Genomic DNA, 20,768 nt, shown 5'->3' on the forward strand with positions numbered 1-20,768 from the left:
TGTCATCTGAATCTCATGCCTTGATTAAAAAACATTAATTAAGATATGCAATCTAAAATATAACTTCTTTATTTTGTCTCATTCAATTCATTAAAGAAATGTGTGAAGACTTCATATATAGTTCATCAATAGTTTCCATATTGATACCTCCCAGTGTGTGTGTGTGTGAGAGAGAGAGAGAGTGTGTTGATCAATGGAGGCAAAGCAAGCAAGTCTGTCGATCCTAATGTTCCCATGGCTAGCCCATGGCCATGTCTTCCCCTACCTCGAGCTAGCCAAGAACCTCTCGAAGCTAAACTTCACCATCTTCCTCTGCTCCACTCCCATCATCCTCCAATCCCTCCCCGACCACCGCCACATCCCGATCACCCTCGTCCCCCTCCACCTCCCCTCCCCGCCGGACCTCCCGCCAGAGCTCCACACCACCAAGCACGCGCCGCCCCACCTCATGCCGCGCCTCCACGAGGCCTTCCACGCCTCCAAAGCCGCCTTCTCCGCCATCGTCGCCTCCCTCAGCCCCAGCATGCTCATCTACGACTGCTTCCAGGCCTGGGCCGCCGCCGCCCTGAACATCCCCGCCGTCCACTTCGCCACCACCGGCGCCGCCGCCTACTCCTTCTACTACCACCACCTCACCAGGAAGGGCTCCCCCTTCCCCCACGACGCGATGTACCTCCACCGCCACGAGTTGGCGGCGCGGCGGGTCACCACCTCCGATTTCGACGTGGAGAACTTAGACAACGGGCTTCCCTCCTTCAACCGCTCCCGCGACGTCGTTTTGATGAAGACGTCGCCGGCCATCGAAGGGAAATACATGGACTACCTTTCTCAATTGTGTAACAAGAAAATACTCGCCCTGGGCCCACTTATTACAACCGCCTCCGACAACGGTGGACATGGTAAACGAAAACTGAAAAGTTATACGTATCTATTTCTTTATGAGGTGGTCTTGCGTACAATCGGGTGCACTATACAATTAGATTACACCCACACCTAAATCTTAATTCGAATTCTGATCTGAATTCACGTCCTAATTTCAAATCGTATAAATAACATTATTATGAATGCATATCAATTTCGTGCAAGATACATCCCATTATACTCAAATTTTCGTGTTTTTTTTATATATTCACGAAGAAAGTCTCATTTCACTTATTTAAGTATCACATCATTTTTCACTCTAACCATAATTTGTACTTTGATTTTATCTTTTAACTAATAATATATTATTATTCTATTTTTTAATTTTTTTTATTTATGTTTTTATCTTCTTATTTTTATATTTACTCGTACATTCTAAAATTGTGAAATTCGACTGATTGTAAAATATTTGATATGCATATCAAATTAAAGATCACGACAACAACTTTAATTTAATACTCCATATTTTACGTAAGTATTGGCTTGAAAATGTGAAAGTTATTTTTTTAAGATTAAAAATTAAAATAAAAATTATTTTGCATCTTTTGTTTAATAAGTTCATTTTTTAATTATTTTTTATTTTTATTTTTAATTTTCTATCTTTTTTCTTTTAACTTAGTTTTTTGCTTTTTCATAATATCAGTTTTGTTATTATTGTGGATTTCTTTATTTATTTTTGTGAATTAATAATTTATTATATACATATATTAATATATATATATATATATATATATATATATATATATAGGGTTAGGTTCAATGAAAAAGGCCTAAATGTAAGAAAGAAGAGAGAAGTAATCTCATCCGTTGATCTTGTCTAATCTAACGGACATGATTTGTTCACGCCATGTTCAACGGATTTTTTCGTTGAACATTCGTGAACATATACAATATTTTTGGGGGTTCTGGGTTTCGACCCCCCATATGTTCAAAGAAAAAATCCGTTGAACATGGCGTGAACAAATCATGTCCGTTAGATTAGTTAAGATCAACGGATGAGATTATTTCTCTCTTCTTTCTTACATTTAGGCCTTATTCATTGAACCTTGGCCTATATATATATATATATATATATATATATATATAAGATATAAAATTAATTTCCGTGCATAAAAGCACAAATTAAATCATAAGAATTAAAATTTTTCTTTACAAATCTCAAGTTCATAAAATATAGCCTTTATAGAACTTCGACATTGATGCAGATTCAGACATAATGGATTGGTTAAGCAAGAAAGAGAGATTCTCGACCATTTTCATCTCATTTGGAAGCGAGAACTACTTGTCCAAGAATCAAATGCGAGAAATGGCGAAAGGTCTAGAAGCTTCGAAAGCCAACTTCATATGGGTGGTGAGGTTTCCTCGAGGAGAGAGTGAGGAAGAAGAAACCAAAGAAGCGCTGCCGTTAGGGTTTGCTGAGAGAGTTGGAGAGAGAGGGAAGATAGTGGAGGGGTGGGCCCCGCAGACCAAGATTTTGGCGCATGAGAATGTTTGTGGTTTCATTAGTCATTGCGGGATGAGTTCTACGATCGAGAGCTTGTATTTTGGGGTGCCGGTGATCGGCGTTCCGATCAAGATCGATCAGCCGTTGAATTCGAGGCTGCTGATGGAGGCCGGCGTCTGCGTCGAGGTGGCGAGGGACGACAACGGAGATTTTAGAGGAGATGACGTGGCGGCGGCGATCCGAAGAGTTGTGGAGAGCGGGGAGGGGATGAGGGCCGGGGCGGCGGAGATCAGGGAGGCGATGAGGGCGGAGGAAGAGTGCGGGGTCGGTGAGGCCGCGGAGCATCTCAGGCGAATTTGTGCCCATCGTATGGTCTAATTGGTGGAGTGACGATATTATAATCTCATGAAAATCAAGAGAATTTAATGTTTATTGACTTAATTATAAATTGATGAATATCTAAGAAATGTAAGTTTTTAGAATATTTATTTCTCCCCAAAACACTAATCTATAAACACAGCAGTGCGAACTCCTGTCTGCGAACAGTTAGGTCTAAAATTCAAAATCTCACCGCTCTCCCTCTTTCAATAAAAAAAATAAAAATAAAATGAAGAGATCGCCATAGATTAATTATGAGATTATCTAAAGAAATCCTACAAATAGTCAGAGTTAATAGTCATATTCAAAGGAGATTTATTAGTGCGCTCCAATATTTTTCGTGTCCCACTTGCATCCTATGTAATATTATATGTATCGTTTTAATAATGCATTTGTTCGTAAGTCCTTATTTAAGATTCATTAATCTCAAATGGAGATTTATTAATTAATTAAAACTAAATATATAAATAAGGGCATGGAGCCCAGCCGCACCTCTTCATTTATTAGTTTTTTTTTTAAATATCTTTTATTTTTATTTTGAAATACAATATGTATATTTAAACATATGCAGCTTCTTGTCTGTTTCTCCAAACACAGCTGCTCAGCTCTACTTGATCCATAATTTGTTCCTCTCCCCTCTCCAACAATTCACTCAATAAATTATAGTAGATGATCATTTAGGCCACATTAATTAACCTTTTTTCAAGATTCAAGATTGAATTTTCTTTACAAACAATGCTTGAGATAGTCAAAACAAAACACTGAAAACACATTTTCTAAGACTTTTCTTCACTATATAATGAGCATAGTCTGGCATTCAAAAGTGATCAAATAAATTATATTACAAGACAAGACTTTTTTAGTAAGTGTGATTATAAAGTGACAAATACAGCAAACAAATGGCAAGAAAACTAACATATTATGATAAAGAAATGGAGGACATAGCCCTCATTGATTAAAGAAGAATTCAAAGTTTGATTATTATGTCATGAATCTCCTGGCTTGATTAAAAAACATTAATTAATTAAGATCTGCAATCTAAAATATAACTTATTTATTGTGTGTCTCATTCAGTAAAGATATGTGCGAAGACTTCATGTGTAGTTCATCAATATTTTCTACATTGATACCTCAAAACTTCTGTAACTAAAAATCTCAAAACCTTTGATTGATCAGAGCAGCTCCAAAAATGGAAACACAAGTTTCTAGATTTAGTATTCTCATGTTCCCATGGTTGGCTCATGGCCATATATTTCCATTTCTAGAGCTAGCCAAAGCCATCTTGCACAGAAAAAACCTGCACATATACTTGTGTTCAACATCCATCAATTTTGATTCCATCAACAAACACGCGTTACACGGCTCAATCGAGCTAGTAGAGATCCATCTAGAACCATCTCAAGATCTCCCTCCTGACCACCTCACCACCAAGAACCTGCCTCCATCTCTCATGCCCAGCCTCCTCAAGGCCTTCCAGACGTCGTACACCAGCTTCTCGGACATCATCAGCACCCTCAAACCCGATTTAGTACTGTATGACTACTTCCAGCCTTGGTCTGCCAAGATTGCTGCATCACAAGGTATCCCTGCAGTTCATTTCTCCATCTATGGAGCTACTGCTTATTCCCTCGTGCATCACAAGCAGACATTTGGTGAGGCAGAGGTCCCCTTCCCGGGAATCAAGTTCGAGGGGCACAAGCTACAAGAAATATGTGATGTCCTGGCCTCTCTATGCTCCATCATCCATGATCTTGATGATCAAGATTTCCTTTTTGGGAATATCAAGCAATCTTGTGACCTAGTCTTGATGAAGACAAGTAGAGGGGTTGAAGGGAAGTACATTGATTACCTTTCCACTTTGTCTGGGAAGAAAATAGTCCCTGTTGGTCCATTGATCACTCACACCACACAAAACAACCAAGAACAGTCATACATAATCGAGTGGCTAAGCAAGAAAAGCCAGCATTCGACTGTTTTCATTTCATTTGGGAGTGAGTACTTCTTGTCCAAGTCTGAGATTGAAGAGATAGCAAAAGGGTTGGAGCTTTGCAGTGTGAGCTGTTAAAACATTGTATCATCATAATGCATAGAGAAAGATAAAGAGAAGCTAAAGATTGTAATTGTATTTCTTTTTTCTTGATATCTCCTGCTTATACAATCATCCCCTTTTATAGTATTAAGAAGGGAGCTGATATTCTAAAACATCATGAGGATCCCTACAACATCATGAGGATCCCTATAATTAAGGGATCCTTGATTATCTTTTGACTAACTTTACATGATGCTTTTCTTTTGACTAACTTTGGAATCTTATTCTCAACACTCCCCCTCAAGTTGAGTGACGGGATTTCCGATACTCAACTTGGAAAGAACTTCTGAAAAACTTTTGAAGTCCACAGCCTTGGTTAAGATATCAGCGAGCTGATCTTCGGACCTCACAAACGGGAGCTCCACAATCTTTTCCTCAATCTTTTCCTTGATAAAGTGCCTATCCACTTCTACATGTTTAGTTCTATCATGTTGAACTGGGTTCTCAGATATGCTGATGGCAGCCTTGTTGTCGCAGTACATTTGGCACGTCTTTGTTGGGTGAAGGCCTAATTCCATCAACAATCTTCTTAGCCAAAGGACTTCGGTTAACCCACTCTTGATTCCTCTGAATTCTGATTCTGCACTTGAGAGAGCAACCACCTTTTGTTTCTTGCTTCTCCATGAGACTAGATTTCCTCCCACAGATGCAAAGTATCCAGCAGTTGACTTTCTGTCATTCGGGTTTCCTGCCCAGTCAGCATCGGTGTAAGCTTGTATCTCAAGATGTCCAGTCTTTTTGAACAGCACTCCATAGTCAAAGGTCTTCTTCAAATATCTCACAATTCTGAGCGCAGCTTCCATGTGGTCAGCCTGTGGTTGGTGCATGAATTGACTAACAACACCAACAGCATAAGCAATGTCAGGTCGAGTATGAGATAGGTAGATAAGTTTCCCTACCAGACGCTGATATTGTCCTCGATCGGCTAACTGAGCTCCTTCCACAATTTGTAGCCCATGATTTATAATAATAGGAGTTTCTGCTGGCTTGCAATCTAGCATCCCAGTTTCAGCTAGGAGATCTAGAGTATACTTTTTCTGGTTGATGAAGATCCCCTTCTTTGATCTGAGAACTTCAATTCCGAGGAAGTATTTTAGTTTTCCTAAGTCCTTCATTTCGAACTCTTTGAACAAGCTTTCTTTCAACTTTTGAATCTCCTCTGTGTCATCCCCTGTTATGATCATGTCATCAACATAAATGACCAAACAAGAGATCAAATCACCTCGTTTCTTTAAGAATAAGGTGTGATCTGAGTTGCTTTGCTGGTACCCAAACTTCTTCATGGCTGCGGTGAATCTTCCAAACCAAGCTCTGGGAGACTGCTTGAGCCCATATAAGGTTTTCTTCAACTTGCAAACTTCACCTTCTCCAAAATCTCCTGAAAAACCTTGAGGCACCTCCATGTAGACTTCCCTCTCTTCTTCAAGCTCTCCATGAAGGAAAGCATTTGTAACATCGAACTGATGAAGATCCCAGTCTTTATTAGCAGCAATTGAGAGGAGTACTCTGACAGTGTTCATTTTTGCAACAGGTGAGAAGGTCTCCTCATAGTCGATCCCATACATCTGTGTGTATCCTTTTGCGACCAATCGAGCTTTGTAACGCTCAATAGATCCATCCGGTCTCCTTTTGATTGTGAAGACCCATTTGCATCCTACAGTTTTCTTCCCCTTTGGTAGTCTACACTTCTCCCATGTATGGTTTCGATTCAGTGCACTTATTTCTTTCTTCATGGCATCTCTCCAATGTGGAATCTTTAAGGCCTGTTCCGCATTCTTTGGGATCTCTTCGTCATACAAAGCTACTTCATAGGCAGCGGCAGTTTTGGATAGGTTCCCTTTGGCGATACCCCCAATAGAATACCGAGAGTTCTTCCCAAACTTTTCTGGTGAATAACGTTTAGGAGGAATTCCTCGAGTACTTCTAGGGGGTAACACATATCTCCCCTTGTCTGCACCCATTGTATGCTCCTCTTGTACTTCCTGTTCTTCTTCTTCAACCACTTGAGAAACAGGATCAGTAGAACCCGAAATCATAGTAATAGGTTCAGAATCTCTTACCTCAGATATCAGTGGCGAAGAAGATATTTGGGGCGGCGGTGGATTGGATTGCTCAGATGTGGATGAAGTAAGCTCGGTGGCTAGGTTAACCTTTTCTGTTGGATCTGCTTCTGGGACTGGCATTGGTAACCAACTTAACAAGTCGATCTCACTCTCACTCTCCCCCTGACTGGTAAGGTGGTTATAGTAAAAATACTCAGTTTCAAGGAAATCACAGTTCATGGTGGTGATGATTTGACGGGTTTTGGAATTGTAACACCTATATCCTTTTTGATTAACTCCATATCCTACAAACACACACTTGACTGCACAAGGAGAGAATTTGGTGCGTTCATGTTTAGGAATGTGAACGAAAACAGAGCACCCAAAGACCCGTGGTTGAAGTGTAAGGGCAAGAGGTATGGAGGCCAGAGTAGACAATTTCTGTAATGGTGTTTGAAGTTTAAGAGTCCTAGTAGGGAGACGGTTAATAAGGTAAGCCGAGGTTGCCACGGCCTCGGGCCAAAACGAGGAGGGAACATGAGACTCAATCATCATAGAACGAGTCATTTCAAGTAAAATTCGGTTTTTTCTTTCGGCAACTCCGTTTTGTTCAGGAGTGTGGGGGCAAGTAGTTTGATGAATAATCCCTTTTGTTTGACAAAATATTTTCATGGAATTATTAACAAATTCCCCTCCATTATCAGTTCTAAGGGTTTGGATGTTTTTCTGAAACTGAGTTTGAACCATAGTATGGAAATGAGTAAATTTTTCAAAAACTTCAGATTTGTGTTTTAAAAAATATACCCATGTCATCCTAGTGCAATCATCAATAAATAACAGAAAATATTTAAAACCTTGTCCCCCTACCACGGGTGAAGGACCCCAAACATCAGAATGAACAAGAGAAAATATGGAGTTTACTTGTGTGTCATTAGGCTTAAAAGATTTTCGGTGGCTTTTAGCTAAAACACAAGTTTCACAAGATAAATTCTCACCATTTTTTATTAATTTAGGAAATAAAAGCTTAAGATACCCCATGGATGGATGCCCTAACCGACGGTGCCAAAGCCAGGCTTCCCGGTCAGCAGTTCCGTGAGCCAGCATCACCTTGCCTTGTTGAGCTATCTCATCCACATAGTACAATCCATCCCGCTCAGTGCCACGCCCAATAATCTCCCCCGTCCTGATATCCTGAAGTAAACAGAAGTGAGGATGCATTATCATGGTACAATTGAGTTCTTTAGTAACATGACTAATTGACAACAACTTATGAGATAGGGACGGAACATATAGACAATTGGATAATCGCAAGGTTGGGGAGATTTCTATAGTTCCGGCCCCTTCTACTTGAGTTAAGTCACCATTAGCAGTTTGTACATGAGTTCTAAAGGATTTTGATGACTCAAGTATATCTGATTTGTCAAAAGTCATAGTGTCTGTAGCTCCACAATCAAAAATCCAATTTGTTTTTCTACTGACTTGTTTATTTGACACTTGACATGCAGTAGGGGTTATTTTCGAATTTTGACATGGTTTAGGGTCAAAAATTGAGTTGGGCATAACTGTGTGGCTGTTTTTAATAACATGGGGTTCATTCTGGGGTTTCCATAAACTTGAGGGACTAGACTCAAAAAAATGGGGTTTCTTTTGTAATTTACGGAAAATAGGGGACTGCAATTGAGAGAAGGGAAAAATGGGAGGGTTTGATGGATATTCATCAAACCCTATACCTAAATCATGCGCCTCTTTCTCTCCCTTGGTTCCGCCTTGCTGATATCTCTCGGTTCCTCGGCCATTAACGCCGGCAGAGGCGCCGGCAGTCGCCGAGCTGCTGCTTCCTTGGCCATCTCGGCCATCTACGCCGGCAGCCTCGCCGCTAGCCGGGTTGCCGGTCGCGTTTTCTCCCCCTCCTCTCTCGGACTTCTCGGCTCTACCCACTGCTACCGCCGATCCGGCGGTCTCTCGGCCATCAACGCCGTCGTTCATCTCCTCCAAGCAGTCCTTGATGGCGGACCGCACCCTCGGCTTCAGCCCGCGGAATTTGGTGAGCTTCTTCACGAATGGCTTGGTTGATTCGGCCGTGTCCACGCTCACTGTCAGCGCCGTCATCACCTGCTGCTTCGGGCTCTTGTTTATTGTCGCCGCGTATGTTGAGAGGGATTTCTCGCACACGGCGGGGTATGTGGTGGCTCTGCATGAGCTTATGATGAAGCTGCCCGCCGGGCTTGGGCTTGTGGCGCCGCACCCGCTTGCGGAATCCTCTACAGCGGAGCCGGCGAGGTGGATGTCGGAGCGGCCCAGCTCGACCGTGGAGTAGCCGTCGCCTGCCCACGTGAACTTGCCGCCATGGCCGCCTTTCTTAGGGGAGCCGAGCAGGCCCGAGCCTGACTTGCGGTCCTTGCGCAGCTGAGGGGCGTTGGGCTTGCCGCTGCCGCTGGTTTTGGAAGCTTTCTTCATTTTTGGAATGGCGATCGAAACTGTCGCCGGTGAGTTTCTCCACAAACTGATTTGAATTGGCTAGGAATGTTTTGGTTTTGGATTATGAACGATAATGATTCGTTTCTGAGTTCCTATGGTTAAACCTGCTCTGATACCATGTTAAAACATTGTATCATCATAATGCATAGAGAAAGATAAAGAGAAGCTAAAGATTGTAATTGTATTTCTTTTTTCTTGATATCTCCTGCTTATACAATCATCCCCTTTTATAGTATTAAGAAGGGAGCTGATATTCTAAAACATCATGAGGATCCCTACAACATCATGAGGATCCCTATAATTAAGGGATCCTTGATTATCTTTTGACTAACTTTACATGATGCTTTTCTTTTGACTAACTTTGGAATCTTATTCTCAACATGAGCTTCATATGGATCATCAGGTTTCCACTGGGAGCCACGGTGAGCCTAGACGAGGTGCTGCCAGAGGGCTTCCTCGAGAGGGCAGGGGAGAGAGGACTAGTTGTGACAGGATGGGCACCACAGGCTGATATATTAGGCCATCAAAATTTGGGTTGCTTTGTGAGCCACTGTGGGTGGAGTTCTTGTATGGAGAGCATGTATTTTGGGGTCGCAGTCGTGGCCATGCCTATGAAAATTGATCAGCCTATGAATGCTAGGATGCTGGTGGAGGCCGGCAGCTGTGTGGAGGTGTCAAGAAGTGAAGATGGGGTGTTTAAAGGGGAGGATATAGGTGAGGCTATTAGGAAGGTGGTGGAGGAGGAGGGCGGGGAAGAGCTGAGGCGTCGTGCTCGTGGATTGAGTGAGAGGTTGAAGAGGGAAGAGGGACAAGTGATGGATGAAGCAGCTGAGCAGCTGTGGCAGCTGTGTTTGAAGAAACAGACAACAAGATGCTGATATTTAAGCATATATAAGTATCCATATTATGGATTTATTTCAAAAGTACTATATGTGTGTTTCTATTTCATCTCATGTTGATTAAGAAATATGACAGAAACAGAAATCTTATGGCCTTATTTCCTATAAACAGAACAGAACAGAACAGAAGTGAGGCCAGGATTAGGTACCATTTCCAACCCCCAAAAAAAAAAATATCATCTAGGATTTATTAAAAATCATGCAACTTTTCCCTTAAAAAATTAATTATTTTTTTTTTTTTTTGCAACTAGCAAGCTAAATAAATAGAGATATTAGATAGTTTGGCAAGAATGCCTAACATTATCAGTTTATCACTCACTTCTCTTCTAATGCATCATCAACTTATTATCCAACTTGATTGAGTTTCTCTTGATGCATCTTGCAAACTCAACTCCAAGTTTTCTTGCTTAATTAAAAATGTAAAAAAATTTAACCATAACTATGATCAATAATCAAACTTTTAATCAACAATTTTTTTTTTTGTTTTCCATATCAGATATGCAGTTTGTGATCTAACTTACATACAGCACGTCTCAATGCAGTAAAACGATGTCGAAACATGTGGAGAAATGTTGCACCACACTGAAATTAGGCATAATATAAGAACTCATATGCTACAACTAAGACTTAAAAATCCATCTTAAACATCTGCAGCTTCTTGTCTGTTTCTTCAAAAAAAGCTGCTCAGCTCCACTTGATCGGTAATTTGTTCGTCTTCCCTCTTCAACAATTCACTAAATCCATTATAGATGATCATTTCAGACCACATTAACCTTTATTCTAGAATCAAGATTGAATTTTCTTTATAAACAATGCTTGAGACAGTCAAAACAGAACGCTGGAATCACATTCTCTAAGAGTTTTCTTCACCATTTAATGAGCAAAAGCCTTGTATTGAAAAGTGAGCAAATAAATTACGTTACAAGACAAAAGTTGTTAAGTGAGAGTAATTATAAAGTGACAAATCAGGATCTTTATTATGTGATGAGGAATCTTAATGGAGGCAAGAGCATCACTGACAAATGCAACAAACAAATGGCAAGAAAACTAACATGTTATGATAAAGAAATGGAGAAAATGGCCCTCATTGATTAAAGAAGAATTCGAAGTTTATTTGTTGTATATGCCTTGATTAAAAAAAAATAATTAAGATCTGCAATCTAAAATATAACTTCTTTATTTAGTGCCTCATTAATTAAAGAAAATGTGAAGACTCCATGTGTAGTTCATCAATAGTTTCTACATTGATACCTCAACTTCTGTAACTAAAAATCTCAAAACCTTTGATTGATCAGAGCAGCTCCAAAATGGAAACACAAGTTTCTAGAATTAGTATTCTCATGTTCCCATGGTTGGCTCATGGCCACATATTTCCATTTCTAGAGCTAGCCAAAGCCATCTTGCACAGAAAAAACCTGCACATATACTTGTGCTCAACATCCATCAATTTTGATTCCATCAAGGCCTTCATCAACAAACACGCGTTAAACAGCTCAATCGAGCTAGTTGAGATCCATCTAGAACCATCTGAAGATCTCCCTCCTCACCACCACACCACCAAGAACCTGCCTCCATCTCTCATGCTCACCCTCCTCAAGGCCTTCCAGACGTCGTACACCAGCTTCACGGACATCATCAGCGCCCTCAAACCTGATTTAGTAGTGTACGACGTGTTCCAGCCTTGGTCTGCCAAGATTGCTGCATCACAAGGCATCTCTGCAGTTCACTTCTCCATCTATGGAGCCACTGATTATTCCCTCCTGCATCACAAGCACACTTTTGGTGAGGCCGAGTTCCCCTTCCCGGCTATCAAGTTCGAGGGCCACGAGCTGCAAGAATTATGGGATGGCATGGAATTTCTGTACTCCATCATCCACGATGTTGATCAAGATTTCCTTTTTGGGAATTTCAAGCAATCTTGCGACGCTGTCTTGCAAAAGACAAGTAGAGAGGTTGAAGGGAAGTACATTGATTACCTCTCCACTTTGTCTGGGAAGAAAATAGTCCCTGTTGGTCCATTGATCACTCACACCACCCAAAGTAACCAAGAAAGTTCAGAGATAATCGAGTGGCTGAGCAAGAAAAGCCAGCATTCGACTGTTTTCATTTCGTTTGGGAGTGAGTACTTCCTGTCCAAGTCTGAGATAGAAGAGATAGCAAAAGGGCTGGAGCTCTGTAGTGTGAGCTTCATATGGATCATCAGGTTTCCATTGGGAGCAACGGTGAGCCTAGACGAGGTGCTGCCAGAGGGCTTCCTCGAGAGGGCAGGGGAGAGAGGACTAGTTGTGACAGGATGGGCACCACAGGCTGATATATTAGGCCATGAAAATGTGGGTGGCTTTGTGAGCCATTGTGGGTGGAGTTCTTGTATGGAGAGCATGTATTTTGGGGTCCCAGTCGTGGCCATGCCTATGAAGAATGATCAGCCTATAAATGCTAGGATGTTGGTGGAGGCCGGCAGCTGTGTGGAGGTTTCAAGAAGTGAAGATGGTGTGTTTAAAGGGGAGGAGATAAGTAAGGCTATTAGGAAGGTGGTGGAGGAGGAGGGCGGCGCAGAGCTGAGGCGCCGTGCTCGTGGATTGAGTGAGAGGTTGAAGAGGGAAGAGGGACAAGTCTTGGATGAAGTAGCTGAGCAGCTGTGGCAGCTGTGTTTGAAGAAACACACAACAAACTGCTGATATTATGGATTATTTCAGAAGTACTATACATGTGTATCTGTTTCATCTCATGTTGATTAAGAAATATGACAGAAACAGAAATATAATTGCCTTATTTCCTTCATACAGATCAGAACAGAAGTGATGACAGGATTAGGTACCATTTCCAACATAATCAAAAAACAGAAACTAGGATTTTTATTAAAAACCCTATTAAAAAAAGGATTTGTAAAAAATCATGCAACTGTAAAGTGACAAAAACAACAATAGCAAGCTAAACAAATAGAGATATTTGATAGTTTGGCAAGAGTGACTAACATTATCATTCACTTCTCTTTTAAAGCATCATCAAATGATCAACAGTCATTTTTCGCACAATTTTTGGTTGATTTTATTTGCATTTTTGAAAGAAGATAAAGAAAAAATTAATTATTAGTGATCAAATAATAATAATAATAATAATAATAATAATAATAATAATACATATCAGTTGCCGAAAAAAGTGGTCATCTTAAAAAAAAAGAAAAAAATCTATATATATAAAAGCTCATCCAACTTCACAATTTTTTTCCCGCCCAAAACTAGAGTGTAATTTCTATACCAATCACTATTTAGTCCTATCTTAAATTTGGTAATTAACAATTAATTAAAGCATTAAATATGATAATTAGTTGATATCATAAATATGTCAATATTGACTAATCCATTCACATATTAATAGTCGGTTATATATATACACATGTATATAATGTAATACATAACATATGTATGTACATATCAATGTACTTATTTTTTGAAATTTATTACATATAATATATTAATATAGATAGTTTATAATTAATACTAAACATATGTAAATTTATGATTTATGTATATATTTTGTTTATGGTAATTAGTTCACACCTACAAATATTACAGCATAGTAATTAATGATTCCTCCAAATATATTCATTGTCCATTATATATAATGTAAGAATCATGAATTACATTATAACATGAAATATGATAATTTCTCACATAATTTCAATTTTTTCATTAAAATTCTTTTTTTTTTTTAATATTTATACCAATTATATTTGATCTATAGATGCTAAAAGAATAGTTTTCTTTCTCAAGCAATAACAACTTTTCTACTAATCTCTTTATCTTTATGTCAACGCTATTCTTCTTATTTTTTCGTTAATTTTTCTACTAATATTCTTATTGTATGTAAAAGAAAACTATTCTCATAAATAATAAGTTATATTTTTTCTACTAAAATTAACTTGCTAATTTTAGAAATAATTTTTAATTTTTAATTTTTAGTTTGTCTTCATTTCGTCTACTCCAAATCATATTGGTATTTTTTTGTTATAAATTTTCTATTATTTTAATTAAAATATTAGTTAATTTTGTATCTCTAAAATATATTATACTATATGATAGTTATATAGATATAAACTATGAACCAAAGATTGACTAAAATAAATTAAAAGTCACTTTAAGATATAAACTATGAATCGTTTTTTGTATTTAGATCATAAAGATCTACAATGAATTCATCATTCTATTGGATGGTCCTGGGTTCCACCATCCCCCCCCCCTATTCATCTCTTCTACTGCAAATGAACTATCATTGCACGGGGGTGCAATACACATGAAATATTTTCGTATTTTCCTATATATATATAAATTCATTTTAGCTTCAAATTTATCTTTAAAAAAAATCATAAATTCACATGACAAAAAGAGTATAAATTTTAGTGTGCTCAAAACAATCATGAAACTTCTTCTCATCTTTATTGTCCTGATACGCGTTAATTTAATTCTTTGATTCACCCTAACAATAATGTATTGTCAAATAATAAATATGGACATACTAGGAATATACTTGTATAATTTTCTTTTACAATGGTTTTCTTAATCATTGTGTAGAATTCAATCAGCCTATATACCTGGGACGAATGAAGTCTTTTGAAAAAATTCAGAGTTGTATATTATGCATCAAATAATAAAAATTCTAGAAAATCTTTTTTACTAATATGCATAAATAAAGTTTTAGAAAAAATTTATTTCCTAATAGAAACCTAAAATAAAAACAGATGAATATTTTGATGGACATTTTAACCAGCTAATAGTGATGGTTGATAAAAATATGTTGTTAATTGATATTGGTCATTGATTTAACTTACATACAACTATAAAAAGTCACCTTTATTTAAACAATCATAGTATTAGTGAGATCTTTTTTATATAAGTTAAAAAAATTATGAATATTATCTTTTAAGTTATAAAAATATTAGTATAATATAAAAAGACATTCAACATTAAAAGGTATAGATTACTTATACTTTTAAATAATTTAGTTAAATAATTATTACCGTGTATCGCACGGAAGCAAAACTAGTTACTAGTTAAAGTGCTAAATAAGTAAATCGAATAATATGTTAGATAAAATAAAGAAAAAATTAATAATATTGTTATATATCATTTCCAAAAAAACAGTGGCCATATTTTGGGAAATAAATCAATAGCTTTCCAAAATTATTAAAGTTAAAAAAAGAAAATAAAATCTTTAGAAACATTCCAATATAAATTAAGGATGATTTAGTCATGATAATAATTTAAATTAGGTAATACAATTTCAAGGGTATTATGTATTCTTTTTAAAATTAAACAGATTATTTGCCAACTTCTTTTTAATCAAAATGGTTATCTATACTATATTAAAAAGAGAGTTTTTGATTTAAAATTAATTTTAAATTAATTTCAAAATTGAATGGTAATTTTATAGTTATAATAAAAATAAAGGTTTATGTTTAAACTATATATTTTTATTTTTATTTTTATTTTCTTTAACCTCTTATTTGTTGCTACATTTCTTTCCAAAATTGGGAAATTCGATTAATTATAAACTATTTAATATGCATATCAAATTAAAGATAACGATAAGAGCTTTAATATGATATATTTTATGAAAATATTTGATTTAAAATGTAAAAAATATATTTGTTTAAATATTAAAGTTTTATAGATTTCTCTCTCCTCTCTCATCTTCTTTGAATAAATATATTTTAAATTTTTTTTAATAGTAGTATTTTTAAAAAAAATTAATTTACTTTTTTGGTTTTGTTTTACATAATATCAAATTTTATAATTGTGAATTCTTTTTTATTTTTTCAATATTCAATTCAAATATATTCAATTGAAATTAATTTTTATTATATTTGTAAGTATAATAATTAAATTAGTATTAATTTTATAAAAATATTTTGCCAATGCAAATAAGACAAGAAGAGAAAATAAAAGAAGAAGAGGTTGAGAGTGTGTGCTGCAATATTACAAACCAAGTTTGTTACGTTTTTCCCTAATAAATATTGTTTGTTTGTTTGTTTTCGGGCGATCCGTATCTGTTCTTCAATTTCGGATTAATTGATTGTGATAGGACATAGCAGATTCTTACAATCTAAAGAATGGTTATACAAAACTAAAGAATGGTTATACGCAAAACAAAGAGAAATCCAAACGAGAGGAACTCTCCTATTCTAAAGCAACTTGTGCTAAACCAAAAATCAAATCCTAGACAGCCTCTCTCGTAAGGAGAGAAGCCTTATTTATACTACTAAATCCTTTCCTTAACAGAATAGGATTCTGACCTAAATACTTAGAGAAAGAGATAAGCCTAACTTAATTAAATAAAATAAACATAAATAAAACTGATATCTAACTAACTTAATTAAATAAAATAAACATAAATAAAACTGATATCTAATTAAGTCTACTGCCGCACGTCCTTTGTCTTCTTCTTCCTTCTACTATAAACTTTGTCTCTAACAGATTTCTTATAGTAGCTATTCTCATTTTTTTTTTTTTTGAGTTTTGATTGTTTTTGTTTTAAAATGTTATACTAACCTTTCTTATATTTTTGCTTGAGGTTAGGGGAGCAGTAGTAGATGCCGATCTGAATCAAATTTTTGAGTTTTGCGAAAATGCAAAGACAAATTCCAGTTTCCCAACCTCTATGCTGAACTCATCTTTTTTTGCTTGAGGTTAGGGGAGCAGTAGTAGATGCCGATCTGAATCAAATTTTTGAGTTTTGCGAAACATGCAAAGGCAGAATTCCGAGTTTCCCAACCTCTATGCTGAACTCATCTTCAGTGAGACCGCGCAGTGAGAGTTCTCATCCTGTTGCCCCTGTTGATTATGTGCGAATTGAAGCTGCAATAAGTGCTAGTAACGAACTAGCCTTGGCCAGACAGAGCTTATCGATGGAGTCACCCGATGGAAGCTGATGGAGCATGCTAGTGCGGGGAGAAGCTGATGGAGCATGCTAGTGCGGGGAAACTAGCCTTGATTTTATACCTAAATTCCCCTGAAACACGCCTTGATTTTATACCTAAATTCCCCTGAAACACTTGAGGAGAAGACTGAAATGCTGAAGGTAACACTTGAGGAGAAGACTGAAATGCTGAAGGTTTATCCGTTTATGTTGTTTGAGGATATTCTTTAGACTTTTCTAGAATTTTGGCTATTATCAGGATATTCTATTTTTTTGCATCTTCTTCTATAATGCTTGCATCTATATACATCCAGTGACTACAAAACCAGTAATTTGGTGTCACAGCCCACTATCCCAATGACGGGTTAACCGGGGTTATGACTTGGGGTGAACAATAAGAAACGGAAATTAAAGGGGATTTACTAAGTAACCAACATTAATAACAAACTAGTGGTATATATATATAACCACTTGGGTAATTCACAAATGAGTCTGCCATAACGACTAGACCCCAATTGAAAGTTAATTAAAATGAAGTAGTAATAAGTTCAAGTAGAAATGATAAATAAGTAAGAGTGTTTGCAGCGAAAAAACGTGTGAGTTATGCATATGGAGATGCATACTCAAGGTTTCATTACATAAACATCAAAAGGGAAATCCGCTCAACACCGATCCATTCCATCGCCTGCTCAACCTGCACATTTAGAAATACATGCAGGGCTGAGTATAAAAATACTCAGTGACATAAGCCGAAAATACAACATGCATACATATATAAATTGAACTGCCAACAGTAACACACAGGGGTTTTCTTGAATGACCTGCGCTTACTAAAACATTTCATTCATTTTCATAAAGGTGGATGCGCATCCCATTTTCAGTCTATATGATCCATATCTGTCCTTTCTGTCACGCGCCGGGAAGGAGGCCTCCTTACCACGGACGCCAAGACCGGTCGCAAGCGACTCGCGGTCTCCATGAGTGTACACGTTAACCCTAGCTAGCGACCTTTGTCTAGCATAGGATCCCAATTGGATTTCCTTTAAAGTTGGCGAACCAACACAGATAGGATACATATAAAAACATAAACATTTTTGGCAGTCAATCATTTCATAAACATTTCATTTCATTTCATGAACATTTCATTTTCATTTCATAAGAGTCATTTATCATTTGGGCATAATAATAAAGTGAAATTAACAGTTAAAATCATCTCATGCATATATTCGTATAAGAGGCCTACGACACGCAGGGGATCTCTATATACGTATAGTAAAAGTAATGCCCACCTCAATTGTTCTTAAAGCTGGCGTGGAGTCGTTTCTTCTTCGGCTTCACTTTCTGTCGCCCAGACCTTCATTGATGAAGAGTCGATAAGTTCGTGAAGAAATTGTCATAAGACAAAGTCTAATTCTACGTGCCTAGGGTATCTTTTAATGTTTTAGGGTTCTAGCATCCATAATTCGTTACATTAAAGACAGTCAAAAATCAATCATACCCCGTCTAATCTCATTCAAACACATAGGCAACACAAACACATAAGGCACATAAGAATCACAATCAAACATCATCAAAACATGCTCTGTTTTTACACTGACTCAACTTCAAAATTTAATCTGTTCTGACTCCGACATCTCCTGGACTCGAGACTCATACCGAAAGAAAGATCTTCGAGTCTAGTTTCATAAAAAAAAAAAAAAGTAGAGTCGAAAACTCCAAGTGGTTTGAGAGATATGACGTTTTTACCACGATCTACCATGTTCGGCAGTTTTGAACAATCGAAAACTTGGATTTTTGAAAAATAGTAAACGTTGTCAAAATGGGCTCAACTTTGGTGGATATCTAGCTAAAACAATAAGGTTAATACCATAAAAATTTGGAAATCTAGATCACACAGGAAGCTACTGAAATGAATGACTCTTTCCTCTGTTCTCTGAAATTCTCGGTAGTAATGTGCAGTTTAGGTTTTGCATTTTAAAGAAGTATCAAACGAAGTTGGAATGGCTTGAAATTTTACCAGGGTACTCAAGACTCATGTAGGGACTTGCTATAAAATTTTCAAAGCTATTAGACATCGACAAACCGTCGATCACAGTAGGTCAGTAGGCCTACGAAATTCATATTTATAAGTCCTTAAAAAAATAATTTATATAAATCAAGAAATAAGAGTTTAATCCCAAAAATATTCATTAAAAGTCCATCATAATTTAAATAAAAGAACGGACCTCATTTAAAATAAATAGTCCCAAACTCGTTACGCACATATACTAAATCTTTCATGAAACATCCTTTAAAATAAACTTTGATACATAGAAAATAATTCAACAACTTGAGCTCTTAAGAGGTTGTTTTGCAACAGACATCAAATCTGCCTCGGATCTCCAAATGAGGCTCCAAAAGACATTCTGGAAACTAGACATTTCAAGGATCATTCTCCAATTTGAATCGAATGAAAAAAAATTCAAACGAGCAAGATATGCCCTCTCAAAGATGGGTATTTAACAAGCAAAAATCTGAAAATTTCAGATTTCCAGATTACAACCAAGTCAGTGGGCTTTCTTTAAAAATTCATATCTCCCTTTACAAAACTCCACTGGGAACCCCAAGGGTCAATCTGGAAACTAGGGAGAGATCATAACACTCTACAGTTGGATTTACTCCAAGAACATTCATGGTTTAGAAGATATGACTGTCTAAAGTTCAGTGCACAAAAAGAGTTCAAGTTTGGCAGATTTAGAACATAAATCGGAAAAACCACTTTAGGCTTCACCAAAAATTCTAAAACTGAACAAGTAAGTTCCCAAAATGTCAGTGAATATTCAGTAGAAAGATAGGCTTGAGAATCAAAGATTTAAGTCGGCCTTTGCCACCTCAAAGTCGTAGGTTTGTAAAATCTACTGGATGGTACAAGGAATAAGAACTAGATTTCAAGAATTTATACCGGTTGTTTCCCTTACTCAAAAATGGTGAGACCGATGTCAAAAGAAAGATACGGGAGTCTAGAGTGACATATTCAAGTTTCAAAGGTTTTCACCGATTGAAACTTTACTTATGGCCTCCCAAAGATTGTTTACCAAAAATGTATTCCAGATGGGCAGTGATGTTTACAAATTCATAAATAAATCATAAGAGCTCCAAACCTTCTGAAATTTTACCAAAGTATAGAAAACATATGAAATATGATACACAATTAATTTGGGAATTTTTGGGAACCGTTTGGATGGCTGGAATCGCCTTGCAAAACACTGCCGAGCAGTGTGCTTATGGCAGATTCGCTGCCTTACCTCATGCACGGTTTTTCACCCAATAAACTCTACCAAAATAATCATCCAAAATCATAAAACATATCCTCACATAATATAGCACACAAATGTGTAAAAATCCATGGCCATAAAGCATTTTCAGTTGAGAAAAAGCAAAGAAAAACTCACCCTCGAAGCACAACCTTCACTCTATAGTTTTCCCACACTCTCCCTTGCTTTGCTACTTCTCTTGGGGCTTCAAAGGCTTCTATGGAGTGTGATAATGGTGGGAGAAAAGTTGTGAGAGTGGGAGAAAGAATGTAGTGGTGGGGGAAAAGGAGCAGTGTGGTGGAGAGGTAG

General features: G+C 37.2%; 4 protein-coding genes and 1 long non-coding RNA gene across 5 annotated transcripts; 3 read left to right on the forward strand and 2 right to left on the reverse strand.

Moving 5' to 3' along the window:
- The first annotated feature begins 92 nt into the window (after positions 1-92).
- Positions 93-2,849, forward strand: LOC130991660 (beta-D-glucosyl crocetin beta-1,6-glucosyltransferase-like). The gene is made up of 2 exons (XM_057915991.1): positions 93-899; positions 2,127-2,849. Exons 1-2 carry the CDS (start codon positions 194-196, stop codon positions 2,741-2,743), a joined length of 1,323 nt encoding a protein of 440 aa, XP_057771974.1. The 5' UTR covers positions 93-193; the 3' UTR covers positions 2,744-2,849.
- Positions 2,850-3,809: 960 nt separating this feature from the next.
- LOC130991662 (UDP-glucosyltransferase 29-like) lies at positions 3,810-10,349 on the forward strand. The gene is made up of 3 exons (XM_057915993.1): positions 3,810-4,794; positions 5,479-5,485; positions 9,738-10,349. Exons 1-3 carry the CDS (start codon positions 3,933-3,935, stop codon positions 10,228-10,230), a joined length of 1,362 nt encoding a protein of 453 aa, XP_057771976.1. The 5' UTR covers positions 3,810-3,932; the 3' UTR covers positions 10,231-10,349.
- LOC130991661 (uncharacterized) lies at positions 7,588-9,738 on the reverse strand. Its single transcript, XM_057915992.1, has 2 exons — positions 8,605-9,738; positions 7,588-8,065 (listed from the first exon to the last, which is right to left on the reverse strand). The coding sequence occupies exons 1-2, from the start codon at positions 9,329-9,331 to the stop codon at positions 8,028-8,030; spliced, it is 765 nt and encodes a 254-aa protein (XP_057771975.1). The 5' UTR covers positions 9,332-9,738; the 3' UTR covers positions 7,588-8,027.
- Positions 10,350-11,440: 1,091 nt separating the features above from the next.
- On the forward strand, positions 11,441-13,045 carry LOC130991663 (UDP-glucosyltransferase 29-like). Its single transcript, XM_057915994.1, has one exon. It carries the CDS (start codon positions 11,559-11,561, stop codon positions 12,927-12,929), a length of 1,371 nt encoding a protein of 456 aa, XP_057771977.1. The 5' UTR covers positions 11,441-11,558; the 3' UTR covers positions 12,930-13,045.
- A 4,636-nt stretch (positions 13,046-17,681) lies between these two features.
- LOC130991664 (uncharacterized) lies at positions 17,682-20,743 on the reverse strand. The gene is made up of 3 exons (XR_009091178.1): positions 20,598-20,743; positions 18,456-18,520; positions 17,682-17,860 (listed from the first exon to the last, which is right to left on the reverse strand). It is a non-coding gene; the product is annotated as an uncharacterized LOC130991664 (long non-coding RNA).
- Positions 20,744-20,768: the final 25 nt, after the last annotated feature.

This window comes from Salvia miltiorrhiza, chromosome 7 (genome assembly GCF_028751815.1).
Source record: "Salvia miltiorrhiza cultivar Shanhuang (shh) chromosome 7, IMPLAD_Smil_shh, whole genome shotgun sequence".
Classification (NCBI taxonomy): domain Eukaryota; kingdom Viridiplantae; phylum Streptophyta; class Magnoliopsida; order Lamiales; family Lamiaceae; genus Salvia; species Salvia miltiorrhiza.